This window comes from Cryptomeria japonica, chromosome 4 (assembly GCF_030272615.1).
Source record: "Cryptomeria japonica chromosome 4, Sugi_1.0, whole genome shotgun sequence".
Lineage (NCBI taxonomy): Eukaryota > Viridiplantae > Streptophyta > Pinopsida > Cupressales > Cupressaceae > Cryptomeria > Cryptomeria japonica.
In genome coordinates, this window is record NC_081408.1 from 7085571 (window position 1) to 7096238 (window position 10668).

At 31.6% G+C, this 10668-nt stretch overlaps 1 protein-coding gene across 1 annotated transcript; it reads left to right on the forward strand.

Moving 5' to 3' along the window:
• The first annotated feature begins 7308 nt into the window (after positions 1–7308).
• LOC131050008 (triacylglycerol lipase OBL1-like) lies at positions 7309–9510 on the forward strand. Its single transcript, XM_057984134.1, has 5 exons — positions 7309–7585; positions 7781–7986; positions 8103–8136; positions 8285–8940; positions 9132–9510. The coding sequence occupies exons 1-5, from the start codon at positions 7309–7311 to the stop codon at positions 9393–9395; spliced, it is 1437 nt and encodes a 478-aa protein (XP_057840117.1). The 3' UTR covers positions 9396–9510.
• The last annotated feature ends 1158 nt before the right edge of the window (positions 9511–10668 follow it).

Genomic DNA, 10668 nt, shown 5'->3' on the forward strand with positions numbered 1-10668 from the left:
AGAAGGGCCTACCTCCTAAGTAGCTGATAAGGCCGAGTGAGAGGGAATAAACCAAGCGACACTTTTTTGGTCCATTATATAAATATTAGTGATTTTGGTGAAATCTATAATCAACTAGTGCCGATGTGTTATACCAATGATTTATTTTAGTATCTACACACAAATACCTTTGTGGTCTTGACGAAAGTCAAAATCCCCTAGTGCTTGTGTGGTAGATGCATCCAAACCTATGTTCTACAAGCTGGGATATCCCTTAAATTAACTAGCCACCTCATGTATAACCACCAAATTTACCTTGAAAGTTCTTGCACTATGAACCTAATCTATTTTAGTTTCCAGAAAAAATATTTTATTTGTTGTCATAGGAGGTCTAACCATGAAGTCACCCATAATCTCACAATTCATTATTGAGATATCAAATTCCTCAATATTGTTGGGTCTTTATGAATTCAAAGTCTAGTGTGCCCGAGAAGTGTATGTTGTGGAGGGGAGCCAGTGTCACCAAACTTATATGAATAAGTGTGGCTATTGATTAATTTTTAAACTTTGATCCAACAAGTATTGTCCTTTTCTATCCTAGGAACTACATGATTGTTAATTCATTTATCATACTTGCATTGTTGATGTATTTCTATCGCAAATCATATTTTTCCAAAGAATAAGTTAAAAATCACTTGTTCAAAGTCCAAACTTATTGTCCATTAAAGTCCCAAACTTGCCTCTTCATGATCCTTATCGTAGTCCTAGCATAGTCACCATTAACATCCAAATTTGTGCTATCATAATCATCATTTTTATCCATTGTGATTGCCACCAGAGTCACACCATCATTAACTTCTTCCTACGTCAATCAATTTAAACATCAAACATCCAAAACTGAACATCAAACTCCATTCTTTTTCTAACTTCGTCAAAGTCAATCCTTATCCTAGTTTGAGCTTGTGATTCATCCTATTTTGAACTTTAGTCTATCATCAATTTTCATCTTTCATCTCTCAAACTCTCAACTAATCATTTTGTCACAATTTTATTATGATGAGTTTGGTTGTCCTTAATTTTCTTCCACTTCATCCCATTTTGATGAGGATACGAGTCTTGTTAATTAAGATGAATTAGAAATTTAAAACCTTGATGCCCTCATCCTTAGAAAGCTTGCACCAAGTGTCAAATACCAAAATCTATTTGCTCACTCTAGCTACCCTAACATTCCTCCATGTGTATCCAGTCATAATGCCTATCATACCTTTGACAAGGGAAATCCATTATGTCTTTCCCCCACAAATCCCTCTACGTATCCCTCATATGCAACACCCATGTCTCCATCTTCTCCCATAATCCTATCCCAACCTCCATATTTTCATAACAACTTTACAACCTACATCCCTAACTGAAATCCGCCATTTCATTATCCCCAAATCCATTACACTATCCATAATCCTAATCCTCCATCCTACCTCAATCCTCCATATAATCGTAATTCTCCATCCTACATCAATCCTCTATCATGGGGGCTTCACTATCTAGGAAATATTATGTCACGTGCATTCATATTGGGTGGTTTAATATCCTAAAAAATGAGCTCAATATATTCCCTATTTGGTGAAAAATAAGGGGTTTTAATTTGGGATATAAAAAATGTAATATCTAGTAAATGGAGGGGGGGGTTTTATTCAGGTTGTGTATTGAGGGGGGTGACAAAAAAAGGAGTTTAGGGCAATATTTTTAGAAAATAGGGGGATTCTTTAGTATGCCATGAATGCACATGATATAACCCTGGTGCACTAAGTGAAGCCCTTGTGTTCTCCATCCAATCCTAATGCTTCATCCTACCTCAATATTACATCCAATCCTAATCCTTCATCCTACCTCAATCTTCCATCCAATCTTAATCCTGCACCCTACCTCAATCCTCTATCTAATCTTAATCCTCAATCCTACCTCAATCCTCGATCCAATAGTAATCCTCCATCCTACCTCAATCATCCATCTAATCTTGATCCCCCATCCTACCTCAATCCTTTGTCCAAACATAATCCTTCATCTTACCTCAATCCACCACCATCCACTTCAGCCTATTTGCAGGTTTTTATTAATAAACCTTATCTTCTCCGTCTCCTTTCTACAAAGTTTATCTTATATTCATTGTCATATCTGCAAATAACATATTCTATGGGTGCATGAAATATATTATTCTACTTGTCTATTTCTCTCTGCACCATAGATGCATAACCTTTAATATATTGCATGACTTTGTATTTAGTATTCACTCATTTATTAGTCCAGCTCCACAAAGTTGTAAGGAGATATAAGATATTATGAGTCTAAAGTTGTGAAGTTGTGTCTACTATAGAATGTAATAGTGTTTGTGTTTATGAAGAGTTGAAGCTTTATTAGATGTTTATTCTAAGCAATATAAATTAATAGTATGTTTGTTTTCTTTTATCTCATGCTCCCTCTATTTCCTATAATTTATTGCAAAGTACATTTATTACTAATCACATTTCTAGGAATATTATCTTTACAATGCCTTACTACACTCAATTGTTGGATTCTCTTGCATCCATAGATTCATGCACATTGCTTATTTTTATTACCATGTGTTGCTAGTATCTATTTCATCCAAGACAAGAAAAAATGTTTTAACCAACATGTTTAACTTGCCAATAACTAGTACTACATCCAAATATCTCATGTAAATTTTCCAACTTTTTTTTTGCATTTGGTATAGACTCCTACTAATTTGCGACTCTTGTTTAATAAATATATAATTTATATTTTTTTAAAAGTAGGAAAAATGATTTGTTATAGATTAAAGTGGAAAAAAGTTTCTAAACATAAAAGATAAAGTAATACATTTAAATAATAAGACTAAATTACAACTTTCAAAGTTTGTTCTATTTAGTGTAATCTAAAAGTTGGATGATTCCATTCTCAAAGTGAAGATATATATTGCAATAAAGTTTTAGAGTCAAGAAAAAATATTCTTAAGGCTCTAATTATTTGGACCATAAGTATTCTCGATGGATCTCATCTTTAATATCCTTAGTCATTTTCTTTTTAGAATGATTTAGTACATCAATCAAAAAATTATATTTAGGAAGTTTATCCATGTCAATGTCTACAAGATCCAAAAAAGAAAACATCTTGACATACTAGCTAGAGTAGATCATGTGTGATGCTAGTAATGTAGAGGTTTTAAATTCTTGATATAGGTGTTAAAAATATAACCAAAGTATTGACCATTCATCTAGACTTATGTGTCATAATTACCATTTGAAAGGTCGGACCAATAATTGAGTGTGGTAGTACCAAATTTAGTAACAATGATGTCTTGATGTATCGATCTTTTATCTTGAAATTAAATACTCTTCTAATTTAGCCAGTTACTTAATACTATATTATAAACCTATGTGATATATTTAGCCAATCCAAAGGAAAAAGTGTTGGAAAAATGGTGTCTCAACCTTGAATTTACACAAGGTTACTATTTATAGTAAGTTTTAATTTGGACATGAAAAGGTGTGAAATTCTCCCCAAAGCTTCTAGTTGGCTAGATAAGCATTCTGGTAAAGTTACATCGCAAGATCACAACTATTTTTGAAGATATTACATTTTTCATTTTGGAGGGGTCCAATGAAAGGTTAAATTTAATTTTGAGGACTTTACATCAAATTCATATTCCACTGATTCACCTATGATCACATGATTAATTTTGTGTGATTTTAGTAGAAGTTGAGCATGGAATGCTAGCATCTTATGAGTTTTTTCTAAATAAAATTTTGCTTCTACACAAATTCTTTCTATCATTAGTGCTAAAACACATCAATCCTAAAATATGCCTTATGCATTTGAATGTGACTATAGGATTCTAATCCTCTATTCAAAATGAATTTTAAAAGATATTCAAAGTTACTCACACAATCTATATTGTTGGTTATTTTCCTTCATTGTTAAAACTAAAGGAAGCTTTATTGTTGCATCTACAAAATTTCTATTTTTTTTCTCTCTTTGAAAAGTTTGAAGCTCTATTATGTTGTGGGAATCTTCAACACTGTTCCTTTCCTCTTTCGCATCTTCAAGCTAGTAATATCATTTGAGTTTGCTTTGTTTCTTATTATATTATTGGGTATACTTGTGCATTGTCTTATTTGCAAATATTTCGATGATTTCTCACCCCATACTATCTCATTTACATTTATATTCACCGGGGTTCTTATTGTTGTAGACTAGGGGTTAAATAATGACATTTATGTTTTTCATTGTTTTTAGTCTTAGATACACTTAATACTAGGGGTGAAATAATGACATTTATCTTTTCATTGTTTTTAGTCTTAGATACACTTAATATAAAAGCACATACTATTTTACTATGTTTTATGTCTTTTTGTGTATGGAGATCAAAAGACCAAAATAGGGGATTGACTAGTCTTTGCAAGTTGCTATGTACAACCAAATATTTTTCTTTTTCTCTAGCTAACAATTATTTTTGAAAATGATTAATTGTATGACCATTTACATAGCTTTCCTCTTCTCCATCATTTCATTTTAATCATTTAAATATAAATATTTAGTTCTATTTTTTAATAATTTATATATTATATTTTATTATCTATGATACTTTTATTATTCCCTTGTTCTTTACTAGACAACTAAGAAAGAAAATCTAGAAAAAAATGTGAATTTAATAAAATTTTGAACCATCATGTGTCATACAAGTAATAACACATCATACAAATACACACATAACACATTAGAGTCTTAAATAAAGACTTCTATAGTCTAGTTTTAGGTTCTTCTTTACCAATTATTTCATGTTCTATTATTCATTTTTTAAATTTTGTACATTTCTATTTTTGAATTATTTTAGTTCCAAAAAAAAAACCTTTAGTTTACAAAACTGAAATGTTTCTAAGATTGTATGAACATTTGATCTCTTCATAATAAAAATAGAAGAAAAACACATTATTCTTTAATAATATATTAAGTCTAGATTGCAATATAGGAGAATATTTAGCTTGGAAAACAAAAGGTTTTTCTAAATATCATATTTTTTTTTCATTATTACGTGGGGTTTTATTTAGGGTGAGGAAAATTTAGAAAATGGAGCAAGGGAAGGAAAACCACAAGGATTCTTAACTTGATGTTGCAAGTTGACTTCAAAATTCTCAAACCTTTAATCTTCAACTTGTTACATTTTTTTTCCATGAAAAAATATTTAAAAAATAGATAAAACAAATTAATCCTATTTTTTTTAAAGTGAGGGTGATATAAGTAGTAACTTTTGAACAAGGAGGAAGAAAATTTAACTTCCAATTTTTAACACAAATTGTTCTTAAACTATTGAAAGTTCCCTTAATGAGAATTAAGAGTGGACAAATTTTTAAAAAAATATAAAACAAATAAACAATTTATAATTTTAAAAAAAATATGCTAATAATAAATATTATATATATACCTAAAAATAATAATAAATAAGAAATAATAATAAATATATAATAATATTAAAATTTTGATGTGACCTTTTATAACCTCATTATCATAACATTGTAATATAATAAAAAAATATTATTTAATATCATAATTTTTAAAATAAATAATATCTTAACAATTTCTTATTAAAAATATACATATTTTATTTTATCAATTTAAAAAAAGAAAGACTTCCTAATGTTCGTAGCATTTGTTGTTTCTTTCTATGAACCATATACAAGTAGCTCCTTCTCCTTATGTCCATCTCATCTCGTCTTAATAGGAACTGGTATTGCACCTTTTCGTGAGCTAAGTTGAACAAGTTGAGGCTCCAAATCTAGAAGTCCAAAGCTGATGCTCAATCTCAACTTGTTGCATGGAGAATCCTTCATGTTAAACTACCTATTCGTGGTTGCCTTAAGTTTGTTTCCCCTTTGCCTACTTGCCCCTTTTGTGCCAGAAAGGAGTCCATGAAAGGAGTCCATGAAGCATACTTTTTGGTTTTGTGCCCATGCTCGTAGTTTATGGAATTTGTTATTCACCTCCTTACCTGCCTTGGTTTTGTGCCCATGCTCGCAGTTTATAGAATTTTTTATTCACCTCCTTACCTGCCTTATTCCCTCGACCTTGATCTTGGAAAGCAGCTCTTCTTGGTGCGTCTGTGTCTTTTGACATGGTATCCCACACTTGCAGACAAGTGGTTATCAAACTTTTTTGGAAATTTCATTATCTAGTTGCCTTTTCTAATTCCATTCCTCCCCATCAATTAGAAATCCAAATGGTACATGCTAGTTTGTCTTTGCATACGATCAACTTGCAAACACCCTAATTTAACATTTTATTTAATGAGAAAATTCACAATCTTCTTTTACAGCTACATACATTTACTAAGAGCAATGGAGGACCCCACAAGTCGTGATCCCTCAATGCTAACTGGCTGACCAATGGATTGAATTGAGACTTCTGCACTATGAGTTTCTTTATATGGATTCTTTTGAATAAGGGGACATTGCTTCAAGTTAAAGTGTTTTATTATCTTTTTGTTACCTATGATAGACTCTATTTTGTGGAAGCATTGTCAGGTTCTTACAAGTTCCTAGTCACAGATAAGTAAGGCTGCGTTTTTTAGTTGGTCACCTCTTATGCTGACATTTTACTTGTCATGCTGCTTGGATTGCCTGTTCTACAAAATCACTTTGGATCATGAAGGTACAAGGGTCTCAAAAAAAGTTTTCAGAGGTCATGATTGCTACAAACACAATTTTCCAAGTTCTTGTTCCTTCACACTTTGCTGGCAGAATTGTTGGTTTACAATGTATTTACATTTATGGATGCCATCATTGTTGGCTTATTACTTTTCTTAGCTAGTTGTTTCCGCTGTTCTCAAAGAGCTTCTTGCTCTTCTGATTGACTGTTTTCAGCTGTTTCAGCTGAATTTCTTGTAATTTCTGTTCGCTTTCTTAAAAAAAATCTAGAAAAACAATAAATAAATAAAATAACTCCCCCTCCCACGACACTTCACTATTGAATTTTTTTCACCATAACGAAAAATAAATATGTACTTCAAAGAAAAGAATCCAGTTCTGAAAGACAAATATGTCGCGTGGCTTATGTGGAAATCGAAAAGAAATCAGAACATCGACGTGGAATGAACTCACTTCAGATAACACGTTGTCTCCACCCTCGAAAAAATAGCTAGTCAACAAACGTTTTAACTATAGAAAACATAATAACGAAGGCGACTGCACGCCAAGAGAGAAGTAGTCAAATACTATGGACATTATATACCCAACTAATCCTGAATAGCCATTTCATACCAAGTTTTTCAGAGCCACCAAGATGCCTAACGAACACCTCATTTTGCATCCGGAGAATGCAGGAACCATACGAATCCTCCTTTCTCTTTTCATCGCAGGGAATGAGAATGGCTTCAATGAATATCTCGAGGATTCCATTCCTCAAAATCCATGGATTATCCAGATTACCATGCTTATAATTAAGATTTTACATTCTGTGGCTAAACCCATGGCCAGGATTGGATCTTTCATTGAGTTCATCTTGAATCTATTATCAAACAATGGAGGATTCACAGGAATAATCTCCAGGACTCTAACAGGTTTATTTTAGATCTAGTTTTATATTTTCCTTTTGTTATAATACAGGCTGTTTTCTATTCTAGAATGGCTTGTCTACAGTGTATTCAGTTTAGAATCTCCTTATTGCAATGGTTATAATCGTAAACTATAGTTTGTTTGTTTTTTTATTTTGTTTCTTTCCTTCGTTTTGGTTTCTGAAGGACTCGTTTGATCAGGGGATCATGTGATAAAGGCCAAGAGGGATTCAGAAAGCTTCATCAGTTTCACTGGACACTTGGATGGCCGTCTAGATTTAGACTATACTACCGAAACGATTATCAAATCAGGAAGCAGATATTGCGCGGATATCTCTATGATGGCTTCCAAAATAGCATATGAAAATGAATCTGTTATCAGGAATGTGGTCACCAAACGTTGGAAGGTACTTCCAAATTCCAAGTGTTTCATACTATTACTTTTTTTTAATTCCATGATTATTGATGTAGGTCTCTGTGCAGACCATATGGCTAAATTTTTACCTTGAAATCTTAAATGCAGATGCATTTCGTGGAGTTCTTCAACTGCTGGAATCGTAAGAGTTGACTATTGGTCCTTTTCTTGCTTTGTTCATTTAGATTTATCTCTTCTAAATCTCTCATTGATGAGAATAAATCTTTTCAATAGAACTATTAACATATTTTTGTCTTTCATTGAACAAATTGAGGTTTATTGATCTGCAGAATTCTTGAAAAAGAAATCCACTGAAGCCTTCATATTCTGTGATAAGCCAGTGAATGCAAAACTGGTGGTGATTGCATTCAGAGGCACAGAAACATTCGATGCAACCGATTGGAGTACTGATTTTGACATCTCATTGTACAAAGTGGAGCCAATTGGGAGAATTCATCTTGGATTTCTTGAAGCAATGGGCTTAGGAAATCGTTCTGACGAACAAGTTGCCCAATTTCATCTAAATCACAATTCAAGCAATGGGTGGCCAGATAATCTCTCAAAAGACCATGAAAAGCCTCTGGCTTACTATGCCATTAGAGATACACTGGAAAAATTGCTGGAAGAACACAAGGATGCCAAGTTTATTGTCACAGGGCACAGTTTGGGTGGTGCTCTTGCAGTACTGTTTCCTGCAATACTTCTTCTGCATAACCAGAAAAAGCTCCTGGAAAAGATGCTAGCAGTTTATACATTTGGGCAACCAAGAGTTGGTGATGAACAGATGGGAAATTATATGGATAAAAACATCAACCAACCTAAGCCAAGATACTTCAGAGTAGTGTACTGCAATGACATGGTTCCCAGGTTGCCGTTCGATAATAAAGACTTTAGGTTCAAGCATTTTGGAGAATGCATCTACTACAATAGCTGCTACGAACAGAAGGTGGTTTTTCTAATTTCCCCAAATCGCTGTATCTCTCGCTCTATATATATACATGCTTTCTGCAAACTAAGAAAGCTTAGAGAAGAAGAAACTTTGAATCATTATATGGTTGTTAGGTATTCATTTGTCTGTCTTTTTTCCTTATGTTTGTATTTACAGACCAACTAATTTTCCTTTTTATGCCTTGACAGACACTGAAGGAAGAACCCAACAGAAATTTTTCAGCTTTATATTGCATTCCAAATTCCATAAACGCAATATGGGAACTTATACAGAGCATTATAATTGGGCATACAAAGGGAAAAGATTTCAAAGAAGGGTGGTTTGGAATGGTATTCAGATGCGTGGGGATTGTATTACCGGGCATCTCAGCTCACAGCCCTGTCAACTATGTAAATTCCATACGATTGGGCCCACCTTCATTTGATACGACTGTCAGAAACAGGGTGTTTTGAAAGGGTTGTTGATTCACGAGTTGAAACAGCTGTTTATCATTAATTTGTAATTTGCATATAGATTTAGCACTCTCAGTTTTTTCAACTGATTGTTTGTGTAAATTACTTTCTTAGAGAGTTAAATGTAAATTACTTTCTTAGAGAGTTAAATAATCAATAAAATTTTACAATTTTTTTATTTTCATATCTTTATTAGTCAAAGTTTATTATTCAAAATTTATTTTATCATAATAGTCATTTTAATAAGCATATAACTACTATTTTTAAAACATGTTAAAATAGTAATTCCTAAAGTCAAAGTAATAACATATTATATTTAATTCAGTATGATGTGTGATGCAGCCAATTATTACTTTCCCTAGAATTGTATAACAAATTATTTCATACTTATAATTGACATTATCCTATATGAATAAAGATTGGAATTTTGCATCTACAGGTGAATATTTCTTATCATTGTGGAAATTAATGTACAACTACCTAATCATTCTTTGAAAATAAGATGTGAGAGTTGTCACTATATTCCTAATAATCATTTTTCAAGTCTAGCTTGATTTACAACCATGTTATTATTTGAGTGTTTGAAAAATCATCAAAATTGACTATAGTATTTTAATGTGAACTTAGTTTCAAAGACTACTACGAATTGTGCTTAGAAAATATGAAATTATCATCACTTCACATATCTACCTACCTACCTAAATACATATACGCTACAACAAATTAATTTATTATTTAGGTGTGGAGGACATAAAGAAATATGAATAAAAACATATATATAAATTGAGTTTGTCTTTTTATGTCTTAACTTAGTAAAATAATCTATTTTAATCAATACATTCTTACAATCACTTCAACATGTTCTCTTTCAGATAATGCTTATTCAAGATGAACATTTGATTATAAATATTAATAAATTGAAATTTAAAATTGAATTATTTTTTGTTGTTAATTTATTACTGTTATAATTAAATGTGCTTTGAATATGTTGCACAATTGGAAGATTCAAAAATAGTGTCTCATATGGATTTCACATGTTTTTATTAGAAATGGTATATATTCAAACAAAAGTAGGTATACTAATATGACATGTATTTTGTAAAAGAAAGCATAATCAAATAAATGTAACTCTTAAAAACGTCTCTATTCAAATAAAAATAAGTAAACCAATTTTATATGTATTTCTTAAATAACATAAATATTCCTTTTTATAAAATACATATTAAAAAAAAATCAACCATTTATTTTTTCAATTTCTCTTCACACAAATAAA

Coding starts and splice junctions, on each gene's coding strand:
- LOC131050008 (XM_057984134.1), top strand. CDS start 7,309: ATGCCTAACGAACACCTCATTTTGCATCCGGAGAATGCAGGAACCATA. Junction 7,987..8,102: donor TGGTCACCAAACGTTGGAAG/GTACTTCCAAAT, acceptor TCTTAAATGCAG/ATGCATTTCGTGGAGTTCTT. Junction 8,137..8,284: donor GTTCTTCAACTGCTGGAATC/GTAAGAGTTGAC, acceptor ATTGATCTGCAG/AATTCTTGAAAAAGAAATCC.